Below are 27,462 nucleotides of genomic sequence, written 5' to 3' on the forward strand. Positions count from 1 at the left end.
GTGAATCCGTGGGCTTCGTTTGTCCACTTGAAAATTTTGGTGCCGCGGAGCTGGGAGAACGGGCGCAGGTCACCATAGCCGGCTCAACGAGAGGGACCGCAAACTCTCGGAATTCAGCGTGACAAGAGAAATCATCTTTTTGGAAGAACCTCGTTTGAGCAAGCAGATTCCGTCGTTGACTGCTTGCCGTATTGCAAACGCCAGTCTCGATGACAAGAGTACGGAGTGGTCGGACTTCACGTCATCTTCCCCTTCAGCAGCAGCCTTGGATCCATATCGGGGAATGAAAACCAACACAGCAGAGCCCTGTGCTCTGAAGTTGATGGAGCTTCAACACACGAGGCCAGGGCGGAGGGTTGTTGATGGAAAGGGAACCGCGCGGCAAGACCGCCAACCCAGTCAAGGAACCCGGCGTAGATCGTGCACGGGCCTCTGGCAGCAACCTGGCTTCATGGAAGCAGTTGATCATCGTCACTTTCACTACCACAAAACCATCTCGATTGAGTGATTGTATTCGCCCTAATCCGAGTACACACTGATGGGGTCACTCGGGTGATAGTGCTCCACATCTCTCATCGTCCTCCGACCATGTCCTCCGTGCTCTCTGCCTCCGCGAAAGGGGCAACCTTTCTCATCCTCCTCCAGGTTGGGTCTCGATTTCTTACCTTTGCTGTCAACCAAGTCTTGCTGCGCTATCTATCGCCCGAGCTGCTTGGAGTGTCTGCGCAGCTCGAGCTGTTCAACATCTCAGTGGTCTACTTTTCTCGCGAAAGTCTGCGAGTAGCCCTGCAGAGACAAGCGACGGGGATCCAAACAGTCATCAACTTGTCGTACCTGGCCATCTTTCTCGGAACGCCGCTCGCACATGTTCTAGCGTGGACATGGCTTCGAGCTCAAGTTCCAGATGTGGCCTTCTTTCGCCAGTCTTTGTGGATCTACGCCTATGCGACCATCATTGAGCTGTTCACGGAGCCAGCCTTTACGTCGACGCAACAGCTCCTCTTGTACAAAGTCAGAGCTTCTGCAGAAAGCGCGGGAACCATTCTCAGGTGCTTTGCTACTTGCGCGTTTGCCATTTGGGCTAGTAGGACTGGATGTGACCCAGGAGCATCGCCATTCGCCGTTGGCCAGCTTGCTTATGCGGTTGCTTTGCTCGCAACCTATCTGATCAAAGTCATTCCAGTCTCCAAGAGGGAAAAATTTTCCCTGTTGCCCAAGTTTCCAGAAAAGAGGTATGTCGCTCAATCACTCAACCGAGGAGCGCGCCTGACAAAGTGCAGCAAATCCGACGAAATACCGCTCTTGAAACTCAGTCTCAGCTTGTTCATGCAGTCGAGCGTGAAGTACATCCTCACCCAAGGGGATGCCATTCTCATCGCCTCATGGGCGTCTCTCCGTGACCAGGGTGCCTACGCCCTCGCATCCAACTACGGGGGACTCATTGCCCGCATGCTTTTCCAGCCCATTGAAGAGGCGAGCCGAAACCTCTTCTCCAAGCTCTGCGCCGTGCAAGCTTCAACCCAGAAGCCGGCCAAGGAGGGATTGAAGCAAGCAAAACAGACGCTGGAGACGATTCTCCACCTCTACAACCTCATCTCCCTCGCTGCCTGCGGACTGGGCCCGACGCTGGCGCCTTTGTTGCTCAAAATCGTTGCGGGTTCCAAATGGGCGGAGACTGGGGCCGGAGAGACGCTTGCGACGTACTGCTACTACATTCCGTTGCTTGCTCTCAACGGCGTCACTGAGGCGTTCATTGCATCCGTTGCCACCAACGCGGAACTCGGCGCGCAGTCCTTCTACATGGGATTCTTCTTTGCCGGCTTCGCGGGTTCGGCATATCTGTTTCTGCAGGTCTTGCAGATGGGAGCTCAGGGCCTAGTGTTCGCGAACTGCGTCAACATGGCGTTGCGCATTGTGTGGGGCTTGAGCTTCATCAAAAAGTACTTTGGGCGCCACGGCAAAGTATGTTTTGACCCGAATGGCTCTTGTGGGCTCTGCTGACCTAGACCATCAGGACTTTGATTTTCTCGCGACACTGCCAAAAGGATTGAGCATCGCAGCGGCTGTTTCGGCATCACCTTTGCTCAAGATGACGAATGGCTTGTTTCCTCGGTACGGTGTTCTTGGGGACCTTGTGCCGGCAGGTGGCGTAGCAGCCGTGTTTGGATTGGGACTGTGAGTTTTGAGTTGCACCAGTGGAAGGACAAAGCTGACCCTATGACAGTCTTTTTCTCGAGCGAGACTATCTGGTACAGTGCTACCACATGCTCCGCCCAAAGCGAGAGGCCCAGCCAGACAAGGAAGGAAAGTAGGGCCTCGGTCGCGCCAAAAAAAAAGTGTACATACAAACAAGCAGCGAAACGTCAAGGCGGCTGTCGACATGAACAAGGGGTGGAAATTTGCCCATTGAGACGCAGTGAAGAGTTGGGCGCATCCGAAGGGGTTATCTCGGCAAGCAGAGAGCAAGATTGAACGTCGCAAAAGATTCGGTCGCTTTCGCGGATTCCGCGCGCGGCGTCGAGATTGTTCGAGAGAGGGAGCCCGCAGAATTCCACGTCGATCACCGAGGGGGCCGCCGCGAGTCGAGCAACCTTGCAGAGGCCATGGACGAGGGCTTGACAACGGGTTCTCATCGAGGGGTTCCATGTGCTGCTCCTGGACATGTGCAAATTTTAGCCTGTCAAGCTTCCCTCTGGTGTCTCAGTGTTGGTGTATGCTTAGCTTGCATGGTTGCCATCACTTGCATGATCGGCGTAGGGGTCCATCCTGATGTCTCTCCACAGCTGTGGCGGTGCGTCAGCCACTCTTCGCATCCCGGCAAGAAAGTTTAACCATGTCACGTCGACCGCTACACACTCCCATGTGCCTGACATACCCTCCACCACCGACCATGCTCTCCCTCCGCCTCATCCGCCAGCTGATAGACAGCACCCTCCTCGACCGCCCCGTCGTCTCGCAATGCTGTCGACGCAGCGCTGCCCACCTACCTCCGCGCCCTCAAACCCGCCTCTTCGCGTCGTCCTCGCCCGCCCGTCCGCTTCTTCCTCCGCACGCGCAGCGCCCACAATGTATATCTAGACAAGATGTCCGGCACAAGTCGAACAAGTCGTCGTCAGCGTGGACGAGACGCCAAGGTCGCGACTCGTTCACGCGCGAAGCTAAAGTCCAAGGCCTCAAGAGCCGGGCGGCCTTCAAACTGCTCGAGGTGCGCGCGACAACAACAACACCACCACCACCACCACCAAACCGCCTCGCTGCTCCGAAAATTCTACGCTAACTCTCTCCCTCGCACGCGTCCCAGATCAATGAAAAATACCGCATCTTCCGGCGGCGCTCGACCGTCGTCGACCTGGGCTACGCGCCGGGCAGCTGGTCGCAAGTCGCCATCTCGTGCACGGCGCCGGGCGGGCGCGTCGTCGGCATCGACGTGATCCCGGCGCAGCCACCGCGCGGCGTGTCGACGATCCAGGGCAACTTCCTCAGCCCGGCCGTGCAGGCCGAGGTGCGCGCGTACGTGCAGGACCCGGAGCGCGGGCGCGCCGTCGAGCGGAGGAGCCTGGTGAGAGACGAGACGGCGGCGGGAGCGGGAGAGGACGGGGAAGAGGGCGGCGGCGCGACGGAGGAGGAGCTCGAGGAGGCGGAGAGGGGCTATGTGGATCGCGAGCGGAGGGCGCGGTTGATGGCGCGGGGCGAGGAAGAGGGTGACGGCGACGGCGCACGACATCAACAACAACAGCATGAAGCTGGCAACGAGGGAGACGCGGCGAAGGCCAAGGCCAAAGCGGCGGCGGCGGCTGCTGCGTCGCAAAAGGCGCAGGACAAGGCGGCTGGCCGCGTCGTCGACGTGGTGCTGAGTGACATGTGCGAGCCCTGGGAGCTGACGAGCGGGTTCCACAAGAGAAGCGTAACTGAGCCGTACTTCAGGATGATGAACACGAGCGGGATCCCGTTCCGCGACCACGCGGGGAGCATGGTAAACACTTTTCTCTCTCTCCTCCCACCTCCCTCTTCCCCCTCGTTCCCCTTCTCCTGGTCCCACACCACAGACAGCTGCCACCAGTATGTATGTAGCTAACCACCACCACCACCACCAGGACCTCTGCAACGCCGCCCTCAACTTCGCCCACGACACGCTGCGCACCGGCGGCCACTTCGTCTGCAAATTCTACCAGGGCGCCGAGGACAAGGCGCTCGAGAAGGCGCTGCGGCGCCTCTTTGACCGCGTCCACCGCCTCAAGCCCGAGGCCTCGAGGAATGTGCGTCTTTCTATCTTTTTCTCTTCCCGCCTCTCCCCCTCTCTCTCTCTTCTGTGACCAATTTCTCTCCCCTCCCCCCTTCCCACTGTTTCTCTGCCATCTTTGTTTGCGTACACACGACCGCAACGAGCCGAACTGCGACCACAACTAACCATTGCCCCTCACGCCGGGGACGTGACGCGCAGGAGTCCAACGAAGCCTACTTCGTCGCGCTGCGACGCAAAGCCGCGCCGTCCAAAGCCGACGTCTTTGCGCTGCCGCCGGCCAGTCAGGGTGGCGGTGGTGGTGGGGGAAGCGAGCCGGGCAGCGCTGAAGGGGCTGCGTAGGTAGTTTATGGGATTATAGATTTGAGTGTAGGCAAGAGACAAGATGAGACAAGACAAGAAGACACGGCCGACGCGAGAAGGCAATGAACGAAGAAAAAGGGACGATTGGGTGCCTGGTGCGTCGAGATAGCCTCCGCACACCAATTCCTCATCTTTCTTCCAGATGCTGTTGTGATGACAAAGCCGCTATCCATCACAGCTGGCGCATCATCGCACAACTTCATAGACAGCAAGTCGGCTCGGAGCGCGAACACCTCACGTCAGTCATGACACTTCATTCCAAACCATTTCATCCATAGATGTGCTGCTTCCGTCTACTACTACCGGCACTACTGCTCACTACTGTCCTGGGTATATGCTCGCGTGCTTGCGTCGTACTTCTGCTTCTGCTTCTCCCCGCCAATCCCTATCCCCATCTCTCTCGTGCTCCCTCTCTGATCCGTACTTACTCAGTTACTCGCTCGCCAGCACCTTTCTTTCCCTGCCATCCGATCGAGTCATGCATGACGATGACGTCCGTCTGTTCAGCCCAGCGGCGCATGCGTCTCGCATCCACCATCGCCACCACCACCACCACAAATACTGCGTCCACCACTACCCTTGCCCATCCCATCTCAGCCCATCCGACTCAAAATGCTCATGACAACAGACAAAAAAGAAAGGGGGGCAACCGACCAAGCACCAACAAAACAAACCCGAAACCAACAGGAAAAAAGAAAAACGGCAAACAGCAACGCCAACGCGGAAAAGAGAGAGACGGGGGAAAGCAAAGGAAGAGAAAAAGAGAGAGAGAGAGAGAGAGAGAGAGAGAACGAGAAAGAATGGGAAAGAGAAAAAGATCGCCCTTGCGACCATCTACCGTCCCGGGGAAAAAAGCCAAACCGAAAAGAATTCAACACCAAACCAAACGACCCACAGACCGACCGACCCATGCCCAACGCCAATAATCGCCGTCCCCTTCCCCTATTTTTCCCACAATGACCGGTAAGCAATGTTTTAAGCAGCAGCTGCAACGGTGGTCGTGGTGATGTGATAGAAGTAGTTGGTGGTGGCAGTGGTATGCACTCATATCCACAAACGCCCGCCGCATTACATGAGAACCCACTCGCTGCCCCTCTTGATGAACTTGTCCAGCATGAGCGCCACGTCGTTGAGGACGAAGCGGCACACGTAGAAGCCAAAGAACTCGGCCGCGTGCCGCGTGCTCAGCTCCAGTCCGACGTGCGTCGGCGAGCTGTGCTTGAGCCCCGGGTCTTCGACTTGGCGCGCGATTTGGTCTGGAGAGCGAGTTAGCAAGGCAAGGTCGCCGAATGAGGGGGGGAAAGAGAGTGGTGGTCATGTTCGTACCCAGTACTTGGACCGCGTCGCACAGCCGCGCCACGGCGCTCATGTAGTTGGCGTTTGGACCCGAGAAATCGGCGCCGGGCACGGCGCCACCCGGCAGCTCTCGCCGCGCCGCGAAGCGGATGCTGGGCAGGCTGGTCATGGGGAGCGTGCTCATGGTGAGCGAGTCCTTTTCGATGCCAGCACCGGCGCCACTGATGCTGCCGACGCGGCTCGACGAGCTGGAAAAGTTGTTGGAAAGATTTGCGCCCGAGTTCTTGCTGCGCAGCTTCTTCCAGCTGCTGAGGTAGCGGCTGGAAGAGCCGAGTTTCGACGGCAGCTCTGAGGCCGTGCTGCCATCTGGACTCATGACGCCCACCGTGTTGGCGTCTTTGAACATGTTGTTGACGCCGTTGGTTCCAACGTCGGAGCCAAGCTTCTTGATCAAGACGCTCTGTACTTGATCAAAGACGAGCTCGAGATTTTGCATCTCCTCGAGTACGCCGTCGGCGTCGTTTTGATCGATTCGGTTCAGCTTGGCCAAAGCCGCGGTGAGGTAGTCGCAGTTGGAGATTTTCTCCTCAATGGCCTTGATCTTGACGCCCTTGACGTTCCATATGTCGCGTGGTATGAAGAGTTTGGTGCTCAGATAGCCGCCGCGCGGGTGAACCAACGTTTGGTAGAAGCACCGCATGAGCCAAAACGGTCGCAGGAGGTAGGCGTCGGGACAGGGTTCGAGGGGTATAGGAGCATTCACGGCCATCGGGTTCGGTGATCCAGGGCTGTACGCGCTATGGATATCTGCTTCGAATAGATGCATCCCGCCCGTAGGAATGCCATCGAGGTTAAAGTTGGGGATGCTGGGCGTGGCGGTAATTTGGGGATTACTAGTTTTGCGATGAAAGTTGGAAAATGTGGTGCTAAGGGGAGTCCCAACAGACCCGTCAGAGCCATCGGGGCTAGAAACCGAGACCTGGCGGTTCCGCAAGCTAATGGACGACTTGTTCTTCTTTAGCGGATGAGGAGCCTTTCGCGAGCCAAGTTCTGGCGTCGACGCGTCGGTTGGAATCGGGTTCAGCGAGGGCGCGAGAGATATTGATGGCATGGTTTCAGCAGGGCTAACGGCAGTCGAGCCGACTGTAGGCGCCTGCAGGTTAGGTTGTGACGCCGAAGCTGTTGGTTGTTTGAATGTGCTTGCAGGCAAAGTAGGACCGCTGGCAGCTGGGTTCGCCGTCTTGGGCAAAGCGGGTGCGTCGACGCTCTTGGCTTGACTAGGCTGCGTCAACGGCCCTTTGACATCTTCAGGAATACCAGTCTCAATCTTGAGCTGTTTGGCATTTTGCGCCGACAGTCGTCTGCTTCTCACGCTCGATTGTGAGTCTGACGCAGCATGCCATGGACCAGATGGCGTTTTTGATTTGCCGTCTGCCTCGCTCACGGACGGCAAGCCCTGCTGGGATGATGCGACGGCCGTCTTTTGCGACGAGGAAGCATCGTTCTCTGTAACCGTTGAGAGAGACGTCCCGGCAGTATTGCGAGCTGAAGACATTGAACTGTGCCACGTGCTTCCAGAAAAGGTGCTCGAGTCGGACTGTCGCGGCAGGGCCGATTTTGTTTGAAGGCCAAAATCAAAATCGTCCAGCAAGTAATCTCTGGTCATCTCTTCCAGCATGCGTTCCTCGTCCTCAGCATCGTCATCATCCATGCTTCCTTCGAAACTGCCTTCCCGCATGTGCGATCGACGATTTTCCATCATGCGGTCTTTTGCTCGCTGTTTGGCTTCCTCTATTGCCATTTCCCTTTCTGCTTCCCGGACGCGTTCTTTTGCCCGCTCAAGATTTTTTCGATACGGTGACATGGCGTCAGGATCTTCGTACTCGTCGTCGTAGGCAGCGTCGACCGCAGCGTCCAATGCGGCGTCGAATTCGACCTCCGTCACCCCACTCCCATCGCGCACGTGGCCCTTGGTTCGAGTCCCGGCGCGCATGGAACGCACAGAAGACGAGCAGGATGACCCACCAGATTCGTCAATGGTGTCCAACCAAGATATTGACTCATTGCTCATACCACGCTGGTGTTGCTGGCTGTTGCTCTGGCTGTTTCCTTGGCTGTTGGATCTACTCCTGGCGGAACCTGGGGCGCTGTACTGATCAAACTCGTCATTCGGACCGTTGGGTGTGGCTGGACGGCGTGGGGACAGCGGGGGTGGCATGAAGCTTCGATCCATCGGAGATTCAAGATTTCCCTTGAGCCGCGCTTGTCCGGTCTTGCCAGGAGGTGGCTGCAGGTGGAAACGGGGGGAGTCGGACGGAGGGATAGAGTTTTCAACGTCGCGAATGGCCGAGCTGATGATCGACTCCCTTGCGGGCCTCTTGCTAAAGTTTTGCTCCCGCGATGGTTTGTCGGCAGACTTGTCGTTGACGATGCGCGTTACAGTCGCCGTCTCAATCACGGCGGGATCCTGGTCGTGCTCTACGCTGTGGTCAATCATGTGTTGTGCCTCGGCCAGCGACTCGTTGCTCATCGGCCGCGAGGGCAGAGCCTTTTCGCCGTTTTCACGCCAAGCAGGGTCGAGCTGCTTGAGTTCCTGGATGCGATTCGTGTACGTCATCCGCTGCGTGTCTCAGTCAGAAACATACTTTATCAGACCCCACCCAAACGGACTTACAATTGCCTCCAATTTCTTCCGATCCTCTTCGCCGGTGCTTCGCCGCATAACCTGCGACAGCAGCTTGCAGGCGTCGGCGTATGCCTCCATTGCGCCCTCAAAGTTTTGCGCATTGTCGAGCAAGACGGCCGTGTTGGCCTTTTGCAGTGCTCTCGACAGCATCGTCTTCTTGTCTTTGTCGCCTCGGTCTCGGTTGCGCGAAGACCTCCTCCGTCGTTCGTCCTCTGACTTGTCGTTGCCTCCGACACTGTGTTCCCTTTGTTTGCTCCCAGGATGATCCTTGCGTTTGGTGGACAGCTCCTTGGTATGGTGGCTCGTTGAGCTGTCCAAAGCCGACGCCGCGCCAGCTCGCGACGACGTTGACGAGTGGAGTCGGGAGTGTTTGTGGCGAGGGGATGTGCTTTCACCGGCGAATGGAGATGCGAGACCTGGTTGTCCCGGCTTGCGGGGTGACGATGAGGCGCCAACAATGGGCTTGGTGGTAAAGTAGTCGGTACCCGAGTTGAAGGCAGTGGGAGTGCGATTGCCGTTGGTCGTCGTGGCCGAGTTGGTGAAGCTGCTGTGATTGTTGTGATTGTTGGCCGAGTTCAAGGGAGGCGAGGACGAGTCGAAGGCGGTGGGCGACAGAATCGGCAGCGCAGGCGGCGGGTCTGGAGCAGGTATCACGGGAGGAGGAGAATGGGGTCTCTTGGCGCGCGAATTCAAGTCTGGAGGCGACTTTCTCTTGGGGGACGACTGGATAGCGGAGCCATGGAAAGGGTTTAGGCCAAGACTGAGTCGTCGTTGGGTGGTTGAGAAGCTGCCCTGACGCAGGTCTCGGACAATCGAGGCCCTGCTCGAGGTGGACGACTCGGACCAACGATTGACGTTGCCAATGCCCTCGACGACCTCGCCGACGTGGGAGAGGGTGGAGCTGCGGCGGTGAGCCGAGAGGCGCTTGCGGGAGCGAAGCTTGCGCGCTTGGTTCGGCGACGAGTCGGGGTCGAGATAGGGGTCGGCGGCGGGGTGGTGTGGGGGAAGAGGAGGCGAGGCGTCGTGGACGAGGGAGGCGGCCGAGGCAGCACGCTTGACGGTGACGATGGACGAGGTCAGGGAGCTGTCCTTGGAGTGGGAGGCCTTGCGATGGTGGTGGTGGTGGTGGTTGTGGTGGTGGGAGGTGGTGTGCATGGTCCTAAGGTCGTCGGGCGGTCTGAAACCGTAGTTTGGTCGCGGCTAGTTCATGCATGCGAAGCGGATTGGTGCGGTGGCTAGTTGGGCGCACGAGAGCAGTGGTCGAGGGCCGAGGGGCAGCTGGGCGTCGAAAAAAGGGGACCGAAACGCGACGAGATATGTTGTGGAATGGGGCCCAGTCGTCGCTCTTTGGCCGCGCGCAGAGAGGGCTGGGTGTACCCCTGGTTGGCACAGGGGCCGCGTGTGAGGCTGCTGCCAATTGGCGGAACGATGAGCGCCTCGAGCAGAAGCGGCGATGCGATGCACCAGGCGAGACGTGACGTGACGCGATTTGACGAGACGAGACAAGACGACAATTGAATGACGAGCAGAGGGCGGAGATGAGTTGCGGATGGAGCAGCGCGCAGGGTGCGGGCGAGGGTCCGGAAGCGGAGAGCAGACGGAGAGGGTCGAAGGCTCCGACGGGGCGCGCTGAGGGCAGAGGGCGCGTGCCAACGACTGACTTGAGAGGTGATGATCCAGCTAAAGGTGTGGAGGTGAAGTGAGGCGGGCAGCAATCGCTTTTGGGTGGTGGGATGGGTGAGATGGCTCCTCATCGGATGGGATGGGATGGGATGGGATGCAGCGGCTAAGCTCCTGTCGAGCGTATCGGCTTCATCGCAAACACTAGCTAGCGCACGACGGGCCGCTCTTCTTGCAGACGGATACACATTGCGACTCCATGTACATGTAGGTGTTCGGTACTGTACCGTGGTGGTGAGGGAACACGTCTCGTCTGTGCCACCCATGCAACTGGGGTTCACGTCTTTTCCAGTTCCTTGGTGGCCTGGCCTGGCCTGGCCGTGAGAGAGGCCGGCTTCAACTCACTTTTTACGCCTGTCCCGCCCTCGTATCGCCCAACCCAATCTCCATGTCTTAGCGCCACCAGGGCAGTTGGAAAGCCGTACTGTATGTACTGCACACAACGCCTGAGGCAGCCATTCAGGCACCGCCGGCGGAAAAGGGAGCGAATGGTGAGCTCTGCTGCAGATGCAGACCTGACGGCGTGCAGACAGCCAGCATGCACGTCTTGGGTTCCGTTCTCAGGAACACCACACGCCCCACGTGGGAACCCTTGCCTTGCGTCAACTTAAACCTAAACCAACTCGACCGCACCGCTTGTCCGCCCGCCTCCCCATAAGCCGACGAGAACACCCTACAAAACCCCACGCGTGCCACCACTTCTTCCTCCAGTCCGTCTTGACCTTGCCCTGGCTGACCTCTGTCGGGTCGCGCGACGTCCTGCGCTCGACCCCGACTAGCTCCAAACGCCCGCTTTGCTTCCCTTCCCTTCCCTTCCCTTCCCTTCCCGCCCGACGGCGGCGACAGCTCAGCCCGTGACCGCCCATCACCATTATCGCCGTCCGTCATCGGGCTCGGCCAATTTTTCATTTTTCAATTTTTTCCCTCACCCTCATCCTTCGGCCTGACGAACGCTCGTGGACCCTGTCCGAACTGCAGATTGTCAAAATCCCGACGTTGCTGATGGTCTGACTTATTGGTCCTCTCATGCCGCCCTGTAAGGAGAGACAGAGGACAGCAGCCAACGACCCCAGGGCAGGTTCTGCAAGGAGATAGGTTGGCAGGCTGGCCGGGCGTCCATGGCACGACGCATTGCTACTTGCTCTTGTCAGACTGTGTGCCACGCTCATGACCGTTGGCTCTCTACACCATTGACACCATGGTGACCTCCGTGCTGAGTACTGGAGCTCGTAGGACAAGGAAGGCTTCCTAGATGATGACATGTGCAGCGACAGTCAGCCCAGCCCTCGACTCCACCTGCTTACATCAGTTAGTAGCGCACGGTGGTGGCGTCTGGCGTCTGGCGTCTGGCGTCTGGCGACATGGCTTGGCTTGGCTTGCACGGTAGGTACGGTGGGTATGCAGCACGGATACCAGCGTGCGTGCGTGACTGCTACACAAGCAAGGCGGGTGGGCGGGCGGCAGGGCGCTGCAGATGTTTTCTTCTCTTGCGGTAGGTGCAGAACATTTCTTCACCGTCGGTCGACTTGGTTGGTTGGTCTGGGAGCTGCGTGTGGGGGTGATCATGCAAGGGATGGATGGCTGGAATGCACGAGAATGGGGGAGAGAATGAGGACGAGGCGATTGAAGGAGAGCTTGCGTCTGTTGGTGAGCGCTCTCTCGCTGGCTGATGCAGCGTTGCTTTCCCAAGAACGACAGGTACGGTGTAGGCGGCAGAACCCACCAGAAGAAGCGAGGGAGGCCGTCTTCATGATGGCTACACAAAACGGTGTGCGTGTAGGAGTACAGAGATGCAGAAAATGTGTCGAGACGGCCGTTTTCTTGGCTTCTTCTCCACGCTGCGTTTGCTCTGAACGAGATACGTCCGAGGCTTGGTCGCAAAAGTCGTGGCACACACACATATCTCCCACTCACTACAACAATGCTTGAATGCTCTCTATGAGTCGCCAGTAGAGGGTATGAACACTCCCTACATGTGTTAATTACAGGTATTAGGGTCTTGACTTCCCTGACCACATACTCTAGTCTAGAGCAGCTTAAATGCTTCCTAAGGGCAATACTGATTCCTGACCTAAATCTTGTGTGTCCCACGACTTTTGGTAACAAGCCTCGGTCGATGGGAAAGAGCTTGGGCAACGTGGTACACAAAGTGACAACCCACTGTAATCAGGAAACAGCTGCTGCAAATATTTGGCTCCTTGCTTCCCCTGCCCATGTGTACAGACAGACCATCAAGTGCGTTCGAGAGAGCAAGCATCTTGCGGCGCCGATTCAGCGATGGATGTGGTCATGTGCCGATATTCATTGCGTTTGTCCTGTTCCCCTACATAACTATGCTTGCACGTCTGTCTGTGTCTCTGTGCGTCCGCCTTCTCTACCCCATCTTTTCATAGATGGGCGCAAAGAGCTCTAGAAGATGAAGAAGGGTGCGCTCAGTGGGTGAAAGAAAGCACCCGATCTACCTCGAATCACTCGCTGTCGTCACCTTCCGTCGTCGTTGAGAAGAGAAGAGGAAAGAAGAAAATGTAAAAAAGGACGCCCGATATGCATCACCTCAGCTCCCGAGCCTTCTCTCCATCTACCCACCACCAGTATTCATGCAGTCGCCATTCGTTCATACCTCGTCTCTCCTCAACGTGCAAAGCATACCCCCATTCAAAGGTTTCCTGGCTCCATGAAGCAACAAAATAGAGCAGCAACGGCGTGCTACCACTGCACGCACTCACAAATCAGCCATCATGTCTTCGTCTTCGTCGTGAGCCTCCCAGCTCACGTCCATCGTGTCGCCACCGAGACCCGGGTCTGCGCCCTCCTTGTTCTTGTTCCGCCTCTTGACGTGCTCGACGTGCTCGCGCGTCACCGTGAGCCGGTGCGTCGCAGCCTTGATGTGTTCGGCAAGCTCCTGCGTCTTCTTGACCTGCGTCATGAGCTCTGCCAGCTGCTGCTCCTCGGCGCGCGCCGCCGGCACGTTGCAGTGGTCTGCGTCATGGAAGCGGAGAATCTTGGCAGCGCTGGCCGAGGGTTGCTCGATGGCCGCGTTGAGGAAGCCTTCGTCGATGAGCGCTTGCAAGTACTGCTCGACTGCTTCTGGGGTCTTGTTGATCCAAGAGGCGACGGTTGCGAGTGGTGCTGCGGCGTATGTCTTTTGGAGGTTCTTGACAAAGACTTTGGATTGGTGCGCTTGCAGCTCCCGCAACAGCCCCGTGTTTCCATCCTAGCTCGAGAGTTAGCCAGGACCTAGGACATGAATGGCGATGCTTGACTTACCTCATGCCAGATGGAAGCTCCCGCATCAATTTCTGCATGTAACTTGGCCGCGTCTCCCGAACTGAAAGCCTCCACAACTGCATCATACGCCTTGGATGCGGCCTTGATGCTTCGCAGCGCCATTGAATTTGCTCCCTTCAGTGAAGAAGTACCTTCGACAAGGCAGCTGACCAGCACCCACTTTCGATACGCCTCGGCCATCAGTCCACTTGCAACATTCTGTGCCGGCGTCGTGAGAATGTACTCGAGAAACAGCTGGGCCTGTCCCCACTGCCGCAGAGCCAGATACACGTTGGCGCCAAGAAGAAAGTATTCTTGAACATCGGAAGAGGAGACGTTGGCCGACAGGCCGGACGCTTTTGTAATGTAGCCGGCACTCGTAAAGTGGTCTGCGCAAGGCAGGGTGAATTCGCCGCCTTTGACTGAGGTTGAGGGAAAGCTGTGGATGTACTGTTCTAGGACGGGGAGAGCTTCGAAGGGTGCTCTGACTTCGTTGCAGAGACGGAGATAGAGGAGGTGGGTGGAGGTGAATGTGCCAAGGGTGGGATCCATGCGCGTCATGGCATTGCGGATGGGGACCAAGGCGACTGCCGGCTTGAAAGCAATCGTCAGTTGAGCTACTACCGCGTCACGAGCGGCGAGACTTACCTGGCCTACTGAGCGAACGATGAGGTCCATATGCTCGATAACCTTGCGCCATGTTTTTCCCACATATCGGATTTGCATCGGATCGAAGGTGTTCAGAAAAGTTGCTAGCTTTGAGAAGAGCTCGCCGCCGGGTCGAATGTTGTCGGGCACTGGGCCACTCTTGCGTTGGTCCACAAGCGCGGAGATCTGACTGAACAAGACATAGAGGTAAGGTATCGTGTTTACGGAAGGGTCGAGGATCTGTAGAGCGTAAGCTACGAAGTATTGCGAGTTTCGACGACACTCACGTCCAGCAGCTTCTCATCGCCCAGTGCTCCCGCGACCCAGAAGTATGGATTGATGCCATCGAGCGTTTGAATGTAGCTGCGGATTGCCTGGTCGTATTCGTTGGGGGAAAGCTGCTCAAGGCTAGCTCCAGCAGGTGGAAAGTTGAAGAGCGCGGTCGGATCAGCCATGAGGGTGGTTGCGGCTGATGGCCGTGATGAGGCGCGAGGTGACGGTAGACAGGAAGAGGTCGGCGGCGTAGCTCTGCGGTGACGGGGCTGCTTGTGTTAATTGAGCGCGCTCAGCAGCATGTGCTCGGAATAGAGGCGAGGTTTTGTGTGTGCAAGCGCAATAGATTTGCAAAGGGTCCAATCGAGGAATTGAAAAGGCAGCAAGTCACGTCGTTCCAGGATGATTGGGTGGATTTGGTGAGATGGCAGCTTGATGATGCTTCCCCAGGTTTCCCGTGCTCGGTGATGCCGTCGGCACCGCGATTCGCCGACAAAGAGCTGGGTGCGCAACCGCCGCTTTGGCTGTAACTACTTTCCCAGGGCCAACATGAGGAATATTGTAAACAACAGGTACAGTACCTCTGAGCCTTACTTTACGGTATTTCAATCTAGCTCCAGGAATGTCGACCCTTTTTGGGTTGCTCTGAGCTAACACAACTACCACGACCACAATCAAGCGTGCTCATATCCGCATGCCCTTGCTCCTAAGCATGTTCACTACCGAATGGCCTGTGTAGTCTAGCCATTGCGACACAGCGCCGGTTGTTGTGCCCACCGTTCTCAAATCCTCCAGCCTCGAGTCCAAGAAGCTCTCCGTGTCCTTGAAGTTTTTCGACTGGTCCTGGGTCATAAAGACCTCGGCCGCCGCGTAGATCGTAGACAGGGTCGCTCTCTTCGTGTACCAACTGCTATCAACGCTACCGTCTCCGGCCAGGAACCATATCTCGTCTGCCAGCTTCGCGAGCTCCGAAAGGGATGCGGGTACGTAAGATGGTTGTGCCATTATCGCCAAAGCCTACAAAAGCAGTATCGTAAGCTTGCAGTCCATCACACCACGAATGACCATGCCGTTCTTACCTCTTGCCAACGATGTATGATGGGCGAATTCGCCCGCAGTCTCTCGAGAGTCAGCACCCGGACCTTTGCGCCAACTCCCAATGGTTTGCCCCCGTTGTTGACATCATTGGCGAACTGCACCGTGTCGCGAAGTGCCAATCGCCTCACGGCGAGGTGGTATTGGATCAAGTCAAAAGCCCCACGCGGAAAGAGGTTTACGGATGCCTCCACATAGCCTGCATCGCGCGCGCCGAGTTGCAAGGCGAGATTTGTGAAGCCATGCTTTGGGACTTGTACTAGCGCTGAGGAGAGGATTGCGGATTCCACGGGAGGGTATGACGGCGACTGAGCGTGATCGTACGAGTGGTAGAGCGCGCGTCGTGCAGCGGCAGCGCTGGCTATGTGTCGGTGGAGGTATCGAAGGTGGCCCAATCCGGGGCGGATGCAGCGCGTTGGAGAAGCCATGACGAGGTTTTGATGGAGGTGGAGCTTTGGCGATGAGCGGGCGGCTGATCTTCACGGGAAGCCGGGTTCCTAACTGGCTGGCGTGTAGAGTACTTCGTCTTTTCTCATTCAGCATCTCGTGGAAAACGTGTGCTCGCAGACTTAGATTCGCACTTTCTCACAACCATGGTTAATCATTTCATAGTTGGGTATTCGCATTTCTAAACTAAACCGGCCGCCCAAGTTGGTTACAGCCCCAGCGCCCCAAGCCCACCAACATCCAATTTCTGAGACCGGGCTGCTTGGATGGCTTCAAACTCCAACTTCTCCCGCATCTTTTTGGCCCATCGAGACACTTTCTCCCTGCCCTGTTCGAAGCGATCCAGGCTTCTGATTTCGTTTCGGAAGAGCGTGCCTGGCATAAAAGCTGGTACTTTTCTGGCCGTGAAGACAATGGAACGAATCATTTCGTATGTTGCCTGGTCGAATCGAATGCCTCCATCCTGCATCTCGGTCAAGATTTCATCGATTCCTTGAAAGTCGCCATAGGTGAGCCACGAGATTGCAATGAGCTCGTTGTACAGCTCTGTGCTCACACCCAGTGCAAAAGACTCGCGGCCAAAGCTCTTGACCGTCGGCAGTACCGACATGGCCAGAGTAGAAGTTGGAAACTCGATGCGCAGTTGGCGCATGGCATGGAGGAGAAATGTTGGATAGTTGGGGCCGATGATTTCCAGCTCGGAAAAGTCTGCGTCTTCGCTATCGCTTGCCGTGTCCATCGCGCTCTCCAGCGTGCCAGGTTCGTCCAAGTTCAATCTCCGAATGACGGAAAAGACTTCGTTGTCCAAAACATTCCAGAGCTCAATATCGCTCTGTGCTGCATTAAACATGGCCACCACGCGGTCGTACTGCTCCGCTTGTTTCCGTCTCAAGAGAACATATCTCCCTCTCATCTCCGCTTCTTTTTTCCGCTTCTTCGTGGTCGGCCCCAACATGGGTATCAGTTTGGTCGTCGTGCCCGGACCTTCTCTCGTGCTCGATGAGCCCAAGGCGTCGGCCAAGATTTCATCCAGGGTGCCTTTGTCCGAAAACTCAAAGTCTTTCTCTGCCTCCTCGGTAGCCTCTTTTGCTCTTGATGCATACTGTTCAAAAAGCTTTTTGAATGCTTCTCTCTCAGTTGCTGTGACAGACGTATCGTTCCTTTCGTGAAGGGCTATGGGACGGTCTTTTTCGTCTTCGAATGGAATTTCAAAATCGAGGTCGTCGTCCAGAGCATTGGGGGCATGACTTCTGCCATTGTTGTCGCGTGTGACTCGGCCCAATTCATTCACGACCCTCAAATGTCGCTTTTGCATTCGCCATCTTGGAGGCGTGACTGGAGAATGGTGGTGGCTTAGGATCGTGCGTGTGCGGTAGAGAAATGGGCAAAGAGTCGACTGGAGCGGGTTGAGAGCTCTTCGTGCGGCGGTTGTGGACGCTGCCATGGCAGATGAGGCGAGAAAGGTTTGGAGTTCGCAGTTTGCGATTGACTCGCAAGCATCTGGGTTTGATTCGCGAGATTTCCGTTCCACGAGCCAGACCCTGGTCGACGGACTAGCATCCACTACCGAAGAGATGCCGGCCAAAACGCGTGAGTTCGCGTCGACGCGTCTTCAGTGACGCACTGCATCTTACACCATCATCGCTTCGAGTTGCAAGTCGCTTTCAACCCATCTCTATCTATTCTCGGTATCCCGGGTTTATCGCTCGGACCGGACTCAAATCAGAGATGGCGCGCGGAACCAAGCAGCAGCTCAACGAATATGAGCTGAAACGACAGGAGCAAATTGCAAAGAACCAAGAACTTCTGCGCAGTCTAGCGCTCGACGCCCAACAAGCAGGTCTTGCTCCGTCAGCACCCAAGCCGCGCAGCTCTACGCCCGCCAAAAGAAAACCACCTGTGAAAAAGGAAAAGGAGGAGATTCTCCCTCGGTATGACACGTTTGCTCCTCGGCGCGGCTCGCATTAACGTTTCCCAGGAGAACGTCTTCCAGACTGCGCGGCATCGTAGCGGACAGCGAGGTTGCAAAGAGAAAGGCCGAAGAAGAAAACATAGCACTTCAAGATGCTGAGAGGGCAAAACGACAGCGCATCAGCGATGACTTGAATCTCAGCGATGTCGTCGTTGCGGGACAGCACTGGGATCAAAGCGGGAATTTTTTGAAAGGTGTTGGCCCGGCAAACCCATACGAGAGAACTTTTACGGCGGAGAATGTTAAGGACACGACGGACAAGGAATTGCGCGCATTGCGTGAGAAGATGAGTGGCCTTCAACTCTGGGAGGGATTCGAGCCGAGTCGTGAGTCCAATCCAACCAAGTCTCAGAAAAAACAGTATGCTAATTTGGCTTTAGAAATCAAAATCACCCCTGAGAGGATTTATGCCATGGAATTCCACCCAACCGCTGACAAGGCTTTGATATTCGCCGGAGATAAGATGGGCAATCTCGGACTGTTCGATGGCACTCAAAACACTCCAGAAGTAAAGGCTGAAAATGCAGAGGACGACGAGGATGACGACGAAGCTGAGCCGGCAATTACTACCTTTAAAATCCACACTCGGACCATATCAGCCATGCAATTCAGCCTCACAGAGTCCAGTTCCCTCTTCTCGTCGTCGTACGACTCTACCATTCGCCGGCTGGACCTCAACAAAGGGGTGGCTGTCGAGGTTTACGGGCCGCAGGACAAGACTGAAGACGCCCCCCTGTCTGGGCTTGATGTCAACACACCAAACATGGTGTATTTCTCCACTCTCGACGGAGGTTTCGGGATGCATGATGTCAGGGCACCACCTAAGAACACTGGCGGCACAGAAATCTTCCAGCTCTCAGACAAGAAGATAGGCGGCTTCAGCATGCACCCGATTCACACCCACTTCTTTGCCACCGCCTCGCTAGATCGAACCATGAAGCTTTGGGATCTTCGCAAAATCACTGGCAAAGGAGACAACCGGTCACCAGCTCTCCTAGGCGAACACGAGAGCAGACTATCCGTTTCACACGCTGCCTTCAATTCGGCGGGTCAAGTGGCCACAGCCTCCTACGACGATACGGTCAAAGTATACGACTTCAATGACTGCGCCTCGTGGAAGGCTGGTGCGAAGCTGACAGAGAACCAAATGGAACCCGCGACAATCATTCCCCACAACAACCAAACGGGGAGATGGGTCACCATGTAAGTTGAAACATGCTCACTGCATCGGAGCGCGGCCATTACTAACGCAATCCCAGATTACGAGCCCAGTGGCAGATGAACCCGCAAGATGGCGTCCAGCGATTCTGCATTGGCAACATGAACCGATTCGTGGATGTCTACACCAGCAAGGGCGAGCAACTAGCGCAGCTCGGAGGCGATGGTATTACGGCGGTTCCCGCGGTAGCACGATTCCATCCAACAATGGACTGGATAGCCGCCGGAACCGCCAGCGGCAAGCTTTGCTTTTGGCAGTAAGGCTTGATTTGGGATTGTGGCACTTGTTCGGCGTTGGGTCTGTTGGCCAGCAAAATATGGCCAGTCGGTGACATTGAATGGTTGATTTGTCTATTTAATTCCATGTACAGTCTAATTTGGCATTTTCTCGTCCTCTCTCCTTGAGGGTCTGAAGGTGAGGCTGTTCCCTTTACTGCTTGAGCTCATCTTGTAAAGGAGGCAGTACCGACGAAATGGACGAGGCGCTGACAAAAGTCGACAATACGAGACTTGATTTGTGGCAGTCAGAGCCCGCGAGACATTCACAAGAGGAAGGCGCTTATACCAGCTTACGGGTACCTATTTTGTTCAACTTGCCTATTTTGCGGCTGTTGACTCTCCGTTTATTGCCGCTTTGGTCATGGACTACTAACAAAGTCCAAGTTGCTTACGCTCGACCTTCACCGAACAGACCATTGGTCCACCTCGCACCGTGTCTGGTACCTTACCTAGACGGGCCAAAGGACTTCAACGCTTGCTCCATTGTTCCTCACGATCACACGTGCTTCGGCATCATCTTGAAGGACGAGCTAGGTCATCGGAGGTTGGTTAACGCTGACTAGCCGCTCGGCTACTTCTGTCCATCATCATTTGCGGCTCGATCGGCCTCTAGCCTTAAAAGACTCTAAGCCTTGTTGATTCCCATAGCTGGTTAATTTGGAAGCCTGAGCCCTGACTCAGACACGCGCGAGATCAACACCGGTGTCGAGGGGTTTGCAGTCCGCTGAAACGAACTCGGTGGTTTCCGCCCTGTGCTCGACATTTCTGGAAGAAGCCGCCCCGACACGAAGAAGCCTGCTTCCGGTTTGAGGTCGAGGCACAGCATACGCTGTGTTGGAAGGACAGAAAATGCTGCTGTCCGAGGCCGTCGGATGCTGACTCGTGAAAACGAACGCCTGCCGAGTCGTTGGAACCTGCAACCCTCGACGGTAGCACCCCTATTACTGTCCATATCGGCTAGGCCGCGGTTGGATTCCAAGTTGTTCGCCGAAATACCGGTAATGGCAGCCCGACGGCAGGAAATCCGGTCGTGTCCCCGGGCGAGCCACCTAGGAACGTCTAGGCCGGATTTTTTTTGTGGGCGAGAGAGACGGCCGCCATCATGCAGGCAAACAGCACCGCCTCTGATGTTCATCCAGCCCTGCAGCAGTCCGTCATGGAGTGATGCTATATTTGACCGGCCCCAGCCACAATGACGGGGAAATCGGCGGCCTTTTGTGGTTACGTCCGTCGGAGCGCGGCAAGGCAAGGCAAGGCGAGTCCGTCGCCTTCACCTTTTTGACGACCGAATCTCGGCTTCGTGACATCATGGGTTCACAACCTACTGCTGCTGCGGCGGCGGCGGCGGACGCCAGCCCGGGGGAGACCGACGCCACATATACGACGCCAACCTCTCAAGCGCGCCCAGCCGCTGCGCCTGTACGACATGACGAAAGCTTAGGCTGCTGGCAGTGTCACAGAGAGAGCCGCCTCGGCAATGTTCAGTTGGGAGAAGCAAAAGAAAACATGCGAGAATCCACCCAGGAGGCAAAACCGGGGGGAGGAGGCGCACAGCCGGCCGGGGTATCTGGGTGGGCGGTCGGCCGATTAAGCTTGTTCGCAAGGTACGCGGGACCCACAGCTTAAAGTGAAGGTGTTTCGAACGACCCTTGCATGCGCCTTATGCCAACAGCCACAGAGGAAACGCTGCCATATCACCCTCCATCCACCTTTGGTAGTCGGCCGCTTATTTCGTATTGCGTACAAATCGTGTCATGGTTCTCTTCCAGCCTGAACCAGAATTTCTGCTTGGGTTGTGTCTCGCTCTTTCCCCCCTATCACAGGTGCTCTCTAGCGGTGGGATCGACCAAGGAATACGAGGGTCGCGTTGTCAAGAGCCGGAGCCGAGCAGAGGTCTTTCTTCCAGCAGCCTTCCAGTGACGTCGATCTCACCGGGCACACAGAGACAAGTTTTGGTACGGCTGCGCCGGACGGGGGGCTCCCAGAAACGGGCAAGTGGTTTCCTCTGTTGAAGGTGGCAGTGGCGTCAGGCCTGCAGACAGCGTATCACATCGAGGCACGAAATACGAGATGGCCGTCCGTTGTTGGGCACGGTGGTACGGTGGGTGGGTGGGTGTGGTTCGGCTAAGCGACGTGCAGAGTGGCCGTGTTCCGGTACGGCAGACGAGACCGCATGGGCGACCGAGCGTGGAGCACCATCGAAGGGCGATGCAACCTCTGAGGGCAAAAGGGAAATGGAGATATATATAAGGCTGGCTGGCATGGAGCGTTGCAAGGCCATCAACACCAACAACAACTCTCGACCAACAAAACTCCTCCACAACACTCTCCTCCACATCAACCCAAAACACCACCACCACAACCAAAGCAACCATGAAGACCGCCGCCGTTGCCGCCACTCTCCTCGCCGCCGCCCCCGCGGCCCTGGCCACCAGCTTCTACGGCCTCTCGGCCCGCTCCGCGTCGCCCATCCACCTGCAGTCCATCAACGCTGCCGAGTCCGCCTTCTGGATCGGCAAGGACACGGCGTCGTACTGCCCGGAGTCGGTCGTCCAGGACTGCCCGGCCGGCAACGAGACCATCTTCGCCGGCGGCGACAACACGCTCGCTCTCGACGTCGAGGTTCCCGGCGGCCAGCAGGGTAAGCTTTTTCCCCTTCTTCCCCTCCCAACTCCGAACATCTTGAAAGCGAGAGAGAGGTAGAGAGGACAGTGAACTAACGCGCCTTACAGTCTACATCAAGCCCACTGGCGAGCTGACCTACACGACGGCGCACAGCGGGTACATGGGCGAGGGCGCCATCTCGACGGGCTTCCACCTCAACAACGGCACCAGCAGCAGCGGGCTCGGCTCGCTCAGCTGGACCAACGGCTTCGTCGCCTGCCCCGCCGGCAACGCGTCGTACCCGTACCAGATCTACGCCGCCGTCAACGGCTTCAACAAGACCAACTGCCTGGGCTTCGACTTCCTCACCAGCACCGTCTTGACCGACAAGATTGGCGCTTGGCAGTACGCTTAAGCGGTCGTCGTGGATTGTCTCCGCTTGAGCTGTTGATTTTTTCTTGGTGAAAAGGGGTATCCTGTTGGTAGTAAGAGAGAGAGGGAGGGGCTGTGGATGCATGCATGCATTGTTGATGGAGTTGTTCTTTTTTCTGTAATTTTTCGACTACCCTGCTACCTACCTACCTACCAGCCGCCGTTCTTCGGTCTTGTAAATATATATCCTCTGCATTATTGTTCCTACATCTTTCCTCCACGCACGTGATTCGTCGCTCGGAGCAGTCAGTGTCTTTGCTGCGCGACAATATAGCTTTACCATTTTATCATCTCTTTTTCCTTCCCTCCTCCAGTCCCTGTCCATAGACGGACAGTCGTACAAGTAGATCGATCGATCAATCGACGAAGCACTCTACTTTTACTATCCATCAAGCAAGCAAGCAAGCACGAGACCAGGGAAGTAGGGAAATAACAGCAGGCAAGCACTGCAGTTTACCAAAGACAGGAGGGCGCGAGTGAGTGATAGTGGAGAATAGAGTAGAGGATGGAAGGATCGGGGAGGAAAAAGGGGAACGTGGTAAGCGGGAAGGGGTGTATGCTCTCGTCTCTCTCTCTCTCTCTCTCTCTCTCTCTCGTCTCTAGTCCCTTGTCCTATGCCATGCGCGTGCTTATATACACATCTGTGTATGTGTGAATTCAGACAGTCTGCCACGGCAAGGCAAGTGAATGGGCGGGTAACTGACCAAGCGAATGAGGAGGGGGAAGGGGAGTGCACATACCACACAAAACAACATCTCATAAAGTGATCGAAACGATACACTGATGGATATAGGACTACACCGGATAATCTTGTATATACACAGATATATACAGCAGCAGCAGAGATACCCACACGCCTCATTCGCACAAGCCCGCTACCACGTAAGAGAGCCGGTGCCGTCAGGATAGCTGTACACACTATACACATGTACACCCCAGTAGGAGACACGTCGACAAGCGTGGCTGCTTACTACGGCACACAGGCAAGGAAGCGTCGCTGATGATTTGTCTACATGTATTTTGTACACTAAACTGCAAGCTTTCAGCAAGCTTCAGGCAAGCAAGCAAGCAACGACAGGCTTCAACTGATTCGTCTGTCTGTCTGTATGTTTGTCTCTGTCTTCCCGTTTTCCCATAGCGATCGTCGAAGAGTAGGTAGGAAGGGAGGCCTAAAGGAAGGAAGTAGCTAGATAGGTAGGCGTGAGGGTAGAGAGAGGGAGCGACAAGACAATTCCTCGGGCGGTGATGATGGCATGACGATGACGATGACGATCATGACAATAATGGGACGAGGAGAGACAAGCGGACGGACCGACGGACCGACGTATCGACGGATGGATGGATGGATGGGTATATCGCTTTACACGCGCGCCCTCCGCAGCAACAACTGCAATGACAACAGCAACAATAAAACGCGCTCCAACACCACCGCGCACGCCGCAGCAGCAGCGATTCCAAAAAAGCGAAAGACGGTGGAAGGGACAGACGAACAAATCCCGCTTCCAATTATATATCCACGAAGAAAAGAAAGAAGTAATAGACAGAGACCCATACAGACAAACACAGAGACTCAAAACCCGTTTCCCACATGATAAAAACGCCCACGTGCCGAAGGAGGGTCGATTCGGCAGATGCTCTAGGAGGAACGGAGGAGAAGAGAGGTTGAGAGCGCCTCGCTGTCTGGCTGTTCTCTTGATGGTGGTTTGTCGAGAGAGAAAGGGAGAGCCGCGAGGTCGAGGAGCCCGTGATTGATCGATTAATAGAGTCGAGGTGAGGAGTGTCGTCAGAGTAGTAGCGTATGCTTCGGGTTGGAAATAGTAGAGGCCATCCCAATCGATCGTTAAAGATGACGAAATTGGTTGTGCGTGCGAGAGTGCAGAGTGATTACAGTTACGCTAATGCAAGGTGTGTGAACTCCGTCCATGCAAATGTGGTCATTAGAGGCGTGAGTTGCTCCAGGAAAAAAAGGGCAAAGAGCAGACGACCCAGCCATGTGAAAATCGTGAAACGAATTTCCCGAGGTCAATCCCGACTAAGACTGGTCAAAAAGGGTCATGACGACCTGCCAGCAGCCGTCATTACCGGTGTTCGCGTTCGTGGTCCGAGGCGGATGCGAGCGTCTCGCCTTCCCACATGGAGTGATAGCCTTCAGATTCGACAGGGCTGCGAGGGCCGCTCGACGGGCTTCGCGCACCAGACGAAAAGGAGGAGGACGAGCCGATGGTCCACTCGTCGCTGTCGGACGCGGGGTGGAACTCTTCGTAAAAGTTGGTCATGTCGTGGCCGTTGCCCTCTTGGGGGTCGCCGAGTTCAGTAAAGTCGTAGTCCCATCTCGTCATCTTGTCGGGTTGCATCCGAGGCAAGAATTTTTGTTTGGCGATGAAGAAGATTGTGCCCGCAACTGTGCAAGGATATTAGCGCGCGAATAAAAACTTGATTTGCCGTTTGGGTCAAACTTACGCAGACTGCCGGCAACGAGATCTACCGCGTAGTGGTGCGAGAGGTACATGGTCGACCACCACAGCCACATGACGTAGACGCCGAAGACGGGCCACATTTTGGGAAAGACGTAGCTCAAGAAGAGGGCGTGGATGGTGGCCCAGCCCGAGTGCAGGGACGGGAACGCGCCAAAGACCATGGGCGACGCGGTAAAGGCGGAGGTGTACAGGTCGAGCCCGAGGAGCTTGTCGATGGCGGCCAGGCCTGCTGGGTCGCCGGGCATGCCGTAGTTTGCAGGGGCAAGACCGTAGATGTTTTCGTACCAGGGAGGCGAGCAAGGGAAGCAGAGCTGAACCAGGACGCCGATTGTGTTCATGTACCCAAAGGATCTCGCATAGACAGGGAGCGAGCCCGGGGGACCGAAAATGAACATGACTGCAGAGCAGACAAAGGGAGAGCCAAAATGGGTGATTCCGTAGGGGATCCAAGCCAGAACGTCGAGGGCGACGTGCTTGTGTGCGGACAGAATGTTGCTCAGATTTGCGCCGTACATGATGTTCTCGAGGGCGGGCAGGACGCGGACCCAGATGGGCGGACGGTACTCGCCGGATATGAATCTGTGGCACGAGCGGGTTAGCATTGTGATGTGCGGCGGCGGAATGCGGGATTGATTGAGACGTACTTGCACGAGTAGAACAGGACCAACCAAGTAATTGCAGGAAGGAATGGCAGGAAGAATTGTCTCGTTGCAGGTATGACCATGGAGCCCATGAGGAGCGTCGCCACAAACGTCTTGAAAATGGGCCCGGGCTCCTCGATGACGGACAGGGCGAAGATGCCGACAATGGCCAAGAAGATGTATTGGGCGTCATAGTAGGACCACTGGTGGTTGCGCAGAGAGCGCAGCGTGTCGCTGGGCGAGGTCGACGTCTCGAGCGACGAGACGGACGAGGTGGGCGACTGCCTGCTGCGAATCTTGGACTTTGTTGCGCGCCATTTCCGGCGCACCTTGTGGGGAACGAGGACGGGCAGCGAGGGCCGCCATGCCGGGAGGGTGGCCTTGCGCGGCAGGTAGTCTTGGTACGAGGGCAGACGCGTGTGCATCGTGTGGTCTTGGTGTGGAGGCGGAGGAGCGTCGGGCTCCTGGAGCGGTGCGCGGCGGTGGACCGGGGAGTGTGGGCGATGCTATTGAGCAGCGGTCGAGAGCATGAGAGGGCGACGCAGAGATGGGAGAGGAGAGATGATGTGGGAGGGGAGAGTGGCGGGGTCTCTCTGGTCGTCCTCGAAGTGGGTGGTGGTGAGGTGAGAGTGAGAGAGAGAGAGGGCGCGAGAGAGAGAGACGGGGATGTAAGTGATGTTATGAGAGCAGAATCGACTGACTGGAGGTGGACGGAGGAGATGAGCGGGCTGAGTAAAAGTGGTGGCCCCTCGGCTCGGGCCCAGGCACCTGCGCTGCACCTGCACCACCGCAGCACCGGGGCGCTAACCAAGGCTTTGTCCCGATGCGCCCGGCGGCATCAAATTGTTACCGTACTGAGAGGATAGCACCACGCGACCACGCCGTGGCACAGACAAACAGTTGCCGTGTCGCCGCTCGCCGTCTTGGAATGCTTCTATCCTTCTCTCGTGGCTCCAGTCGTGTGCCGCGCCGGCCTCTGACGCTTACATGTGCTTCCGTTGCCCATTGACTTGACTGCTCCCATGCGCCATGAGGTCAGCGCTAGGCCGCCAGTCCCGCTCTCCGCTACGCTCGCTCGCTACCTTGGCTTAGCCTCTGCGCTCGCTTTTCACTGACAGCTGTCGCTCGACCTCTGCCTCAACTCGCATGTTCGCTTTCCCCTTTGGACCGGCTGCCTCGTGTGCGCCATGACACGGCAGCTGGACGCACGCGAAACGGCCTGCTGCAAAGAGGCTGGCAGTGCGACCTGGTGTCGTGGTGCGAGACTGCGAGCGCCGATGTTTCCGGCTGACGTCCGGCTGCCGCACTGTTCCGGGCCCGAACGACTGCCAGCGAGTGGACCCCGAGCGAAGATTCTTTTTGGCCCTTGTTCCTCTTGTTCCGCTTGCCGCTGCTCCTCTCATCGCTTGCCAAACAATGCCAATCTTTGTTCGCTGGTGATGACCGTTGACGGATCCGATGGGCAGCCCGTGGCAAGGGACCCTGCCGTGGGCCTTTGGATCCTCTGTTTCACGCTGAACGCCCGCTGCATCAAGTACCGGTAGCTGCAGCCCCGAGTGATCGCCCTCCCTCCCCTCAGTCCTGGGCTGCCCCAGATCCAGATCCCATGCCTGCGATCGACCACCACCGTCAGCCTCAATGTCCATTGACACCGCTGCTTGACTCGTTTCCCCCTGCGGCAACCCGCGGACACACAAGCAACAACGGTTGCAACTCTTGCAAACCAGTCCCAGACCCGGACCCTTTGCATCCCGGTCCTGCAGGCCACCTGCATGCACCTTATATTCCCTTCCTCTCTCTAGCCTTGCCTGTTTGGGCTCCACGGCCCCCACCACCACAATGTC

At 56.6% G+C, this 27,462-nt stretch overlaps 11 protein-coding genes across 11 annotated transcripts; 5 read left to right on the top strand and 6 right to left on the bottom strand.

Annotated features, from left to right (window-relative positions):
* The first annotated feature begins 481 nt into the window (after window positions 1–481).
* Window positions 482–2,757, top strand: J3D65DRAFT_634793 (oligosaccharide translocation protein RFT1). The gene is made up of 4 exons (XM_066801256.1): window positions 482–1,232; window positions 1,281–1,962; window positions 2,015–2,175; window positions 2,225–2,757. Exons 1-4 carry the CDS (start codon window positions 589–591, stop codon window positions 2,310–2,312), a joined length of 1,575 nt encoding a protein of 524 aa, XP_066652622.1. The 5' UTR covers window positions 482–588; the 3' UTR covers window positions 2,313–2,757.
* Window positions 2,758–2,807: 50 nt separating this feature from the next.
* J3D65DRAFT_634797 (FtsJ-like methyltransferase-domain-containing protein) lies at window positions 2,808–4,919 on the top strand. The gene is made up of 4 exons (XM_066801257.1): window positions 2,808–3,205; window positions 3,302–3,973; window positions 4,095–4,256; window positions 4,442–4,919. The coding sequence occupies exons 1-4, from the start codon at window positions 2,834–2,836 to the stop codon at window positions 4,580–4,582; spliced, it is 1,347 nt and encodes a 448-aa protein (XP_066652623.1). The 5' UTR covers window positions 2,808–2,833; the 3' UTR covers window positions 4,583–4,919.
* Window positions 4,920–5,600: 681 nt separating this feature from the next.
* J3D65DRAFT_75587 (uncharacterized protein) lies at window positions 5,601–10,046 on the bottom strand. Its single transcript, XM_066804152.1, has 3 exons — window positions 8,574–10,046; window positions 5,930–8,519; window positions 5,601–5,859 (listed from the first exon to the last, which is right to left on the bottom strand). The coding sequence occupies exons 1-3, from the start codon at window positions 9,738–9,740 to the stop codon at window positions 5,672–5,674; spliced, it is 3,945 nt and encodes a 1,314-aa protein (XP_066652624.1). The 5' UTR covers window positions 9,741–10,046; the 3' UTR covers window positions 5,601–5,671.
* A 1,226-nt stretch (window positions 10,047–11,272) lies between these two features.
* On the top strand, window positions 11,273–12,253 carry J3D65DRAFT_634804 (uncharacterized protein). Its single transcript, XM_066801258.1, has one exon. It carries the CDS (start codon window positions 11,526–11,528, stop codon window positions 12,192–12,194), a length of 669 nt encoding a protein of 222 aa, XP_066652625.1. The 5' UTR covers window positions 11,273–11,525; the 3' UTR covers window positions 12,195–12,253.
* A 298-nt stretch (window positions 12,254–12,551) lies between these two features.
* Window positions 12,552–14,861, bottom strand: J3D65DRAFT_679699 (uncharacterized protein). The gene is made up of 4 exons (XM_066803689.1): window positions 14,468–14,861; window positions 14,181–14,420; window positions 13,533–14,126; window positions 12,552–13,479 (listed from the first exon to the last, which is right to left on the bottom strand). Exons 1-4 carry the CDS (start codon window positions 14,633–14,635, stop codon window positions 12,988–12,990), a joined length of 1,494 nt encoding a protein of 497 aa, XP_066652626.1. The 5' UTR covers window positions 14,636–14,861; the 3' UTR covers window positions 12,552–12,987.
* Window positions 14,862–14,886: 25 nt separating this feature from the next.
* J3D65DRAFT_75631 (COQ9-domain-containing protein) lies at window positions 14,887–16,089 on the bottom strand. The gene is made up of 2 exons (XM_066804153.1): window positions 15,533–16,089; window positions 14,887–15,470 (listed from the first exon to the last, which is right to left on the bottom strand). The coding sequence occupies exons 1-2, from the start codon at window positions 15,974–15,976 to the stop codon at window positions 15,138–15,140; spliced, it is 777 nt and encodes a 258-aa protein (XP_066652627.1). The 5' UTR covers window positions 15,977–16,089; the 3' UTR covers window positions 14,887–15,137.
* Window positions 16,090–16,138: 49 nt separating this feature from the next.
* J3D65DRAFT_634807 (uncharacterized protein) lies at window positions 16,139–17,473 on the bottom strand. The gene has a single exon (XM_066801259.1). The coding sequence runs from the start codon at window positions 17,437–17,439 to the stop codon at window positions 16,204–16,206; it is 1,236 nt and encodes a 411-aa protein (XP_066652628.1). The 5' UTR covers window positions 17,440–17,473; the 3' UTR covers window positions 16,139–16,203.
* Window positions 17,474–17,723: 250 nt separating this feature from the next.
* On the top strand, window positions 17,724–19,446 carry J3D65DRAFT_557621 (WD repeat-containing protein; the record flags this gene model as incomplete). Its single annotated transcript, XM_066797321.1, has 4 exons — window positions 17,724–17,926; window positions 17,974–18,293; window positions 18,348–19,170; window positions 19,227–19,446. 4 exons carry the CDS (start codon window positions 17,724–17,726, stop codon window positions 19,444–19,446), a joined length of 1,566 nt encoding a protein of 521 aa, XP_066652629.1.
* Window positions 19,447–21,744: 2,298 nt separating this feature from the next.
* J3D65DRAFT_634814 (uncharacterized protein) lies at window positions 21,745–22,351 on the top strand (the record flags this gene model as incomplete). The annotated part of the gene is made up of 2 exons (XM_066801260.1): window positions 21,745–22,105; window positions 22,197–22,351. Coding segments are annotated over exons 1-2 (423 nt in total), but the record flags the coding sequence as incomplete, so codon positions are not given.
* Window positions 22,352–22,595: 244 nt separating this feature from the next.
* J3D65DRAFT_75714 (uncharacterized protein) lies at window positions 22,596–23,633 on the bottom strand. The gene has a single exon (XM_066804154.1). The coding sequence runs from the start codon at window positions 23,426–23,428 to the stop codon at window positions 22,883–22,885; it is 546 nt and encodes a 181-aa protein (XP_066652631.1). The 5' UTR covers window positions 23,429–23,633; the 3' UTR covers window positions 22,596–22,882.
* A 754-nt stretch (window positions 23,634–24,387) lies between these two features.
* On the bottom strand, window positions 24,388–26,339 carry J3D65DRAFT_75881 (uncharacterized protein). The gene is made up of 5 exons (XM_066804156.1): window positions 26,320–26,339; window positions 25,622–26,124; window positions 24,961–25,556; window positions 24,583–24,901; window positions 24,388–24,532 (listed from the first exon to the last, which is right to left on the bottom strand). The coding sequence occupies exons 2-5, from the start codon at window positions 26,041–26,043 to the stop codon at window positions 24,523–24,525; spliced, it is 1,347 nt and encodes a 448-aa protein (XP_066652632.1). The 5' UTR covers window positions 26,044–26,124; window positions 26,320–26,339; the 3' UTR covers window positions 24,388–24,522.
* Between the last annotated feature and the right edge of the window lie 1,123 nt (window positions 26,340–27,462).

The sequence above is a fragment of the Phyllosticta citribraziliensis genome (genome assembly GCF_038025025.1).
Source record: "Phyllosticta citribraziliensis strain CPC 17464 chromosome Unknown J3D65scaffold_10, whole genome shotgun sequence".
NCBI classification, from domain to species: Eukaryota; Fungi; Ascomycota; class Dothideomycetes; order Botryosphaeriales; family Phyllostictaceae; genus Phyllosticta; species Phyllosticta citribraziliensis.

What these genes read in the sequence shown, in the direction of transcription:
- J3D65DRAFT_75714 (XM_066804154.1), bottom strand. Translation starts at nt 23,428, where the DNA reads ATGTGTATAGTGTGTACAGCTATCCTGACGGCACCGGCTCTCTTACGT.
- J3D65DRAFT_75631 (XM_066804153.1), bottom strand. Translation starts at nt 15,976, where the DNA reads ATGGCTTCTCCAACGCGCTGCATCCGCCCCGGATTGGGCCACCTTCGA. An exon ending in TCATACATCGTTGGCAAGAG is followed by an intron (nt 15,471 to 15,532) that starts GTAAGAACGGCA and finishes CTGCTTTTGTAG; the next exon opens with GCTTTGGCGATAATGGCACA.
- J3D65DRAFT_75881 (XM_066804156.1), bottom strand. Translation starts at nt 26,043, where the DNA reads ATGCACACGCGTCTGCCCTCGTACCAAGACTACCTGCCGCGCAAGGCC. An exon ending in GTCCTGTTCTACTCGTGCAA is followed by an intron (nt 25,557 to 25,621) that starts GTACGTCTCAAT and finishes CTCGTGCCACAG; the next exon opens with ATTCATATCCGGCGAGTACC. An exon ending in TCTCGTTGCCGGCAGTCTGC is followed by an intron (nt 24,902 to 24,960) that starts GTAAGTTTGACC and finishes ATCCTTGCACAG; the next exon opens with TTGCGGGCACAATCTTCTTC.
- J3D65DRAFT_75587 (XM_066804152.1), bottom strand. Translation starts at nt 9,740, where the DNA reads ATGCACACCACCTCCCACCACCACAACCACCACCACCACCACCATCGC. An exon ending in GGAAGAAATTGGAGGCAATT is followed by an intron (nt 8,520 to 8,573) that starts GTAAGTCCGTTT and finishes TGAGACACGCAG; the next exon opens with CGGATGACGTACACGAATCG. An exon ending in CGACGCGGTCCAAGTACTGG is followed by an intron (nt 5,860 to 5,929) that starts GTACGAACATGA and finishes CTCGCTCTCCAG; the next exon opens with ACCAAATCGCGCGCCAAGTC.
- J3D65DRAFT_634804 (XM_066801258.1), top strand. Translation starts at nt 11,526, where the DNA reads ATGTGCAGCGACAGTCAGCCCAGCCCTCGACTCCACCTGCTTACATCA.
- J3D65DRAFT_634797 (XM_066801257.1), top strand. Translation starts at nt 2,834, where the DNA reads ATGTCACGTCGACCGCTACACACTCCCATGTGCCTGACATACCCTCCA. An exon ending in CGGCCTTCAAACTGCTCGAG is followed by an intron (nt 3,206 to 3,301) that starts GTGCGCGCGACA and finishes CACGCGTCCCAG; the next exon opens with ATCAATGAAAAATACCGCAT. An exon ending in AGCCCGAGGCCTCGAGGAAT is followed by an intron (nt 4,257 to 4,441) that starts GTGCGTCTTTCT and finishes CGTGACGCGCAG; the next exon opens with GAGTCCAACGAAGCCTACTT.
- J3D65DRAFT_679699 (XM_066803689.1), bottom strand. Translation starts at nt 14,635, where the DNA reads ATGGCTGATCCGACCGCGCTCTTCAACTTTCCACCTGCTGGAGCTAGC. An exon ending in TCGTTCGCTCAGTAGGCCAG is followed by an intron (nt 14,127 to 14,180) that starts GTAAGTCTCGCC and finishes ATTGCTTTCAAG; the next exon opens with CCGGCAGTCGCCTTGGTCCC. An exon ending in GAGCTTCCATCTGGCATGAG is followed by an intron (nt 13,480 to 13,532) that starts GTAAGTCAAGCA and finishes CTCTCGAGCTAG; the next exon opens with GATGGAAACACGGGGCTGTT.
- J3D65DRAFT_634807 (XM_066801259.1), bottom strand. Translation starts at nt 17,439, where the DNA reads ATGGCAGCGTCCACAACCGCCGCACGAAGAGCTCTCAACCCGCTCCAG.
- J3D65DRAFT_634793 (XM_066801256.1), top strand. Translation starts at nt 589, where the DNA reads ATGTCCTCCGTGCTCTCTGCCTCCGCGAAAGGGGCAACCTTTCTCATC. An exon ending in ACTTTGGGCGCCACGGCAAA is followed by an intron (nt 1,963 to 2,014) that starts GTATGTTTTGAC and finishes CTAGACCATCAG; the next exon opens with GACTTTGATTTTCTCGCGAC. An exon ending in GCCGTGTTTGGATTGGGACT is followed by an intron (nt 2,176 to 2,224) that starts GTGAGTTTTGAG and finishes ACCCTATGACAG; the next exon opens with TCTTTTTCTCGAGCGAGACT.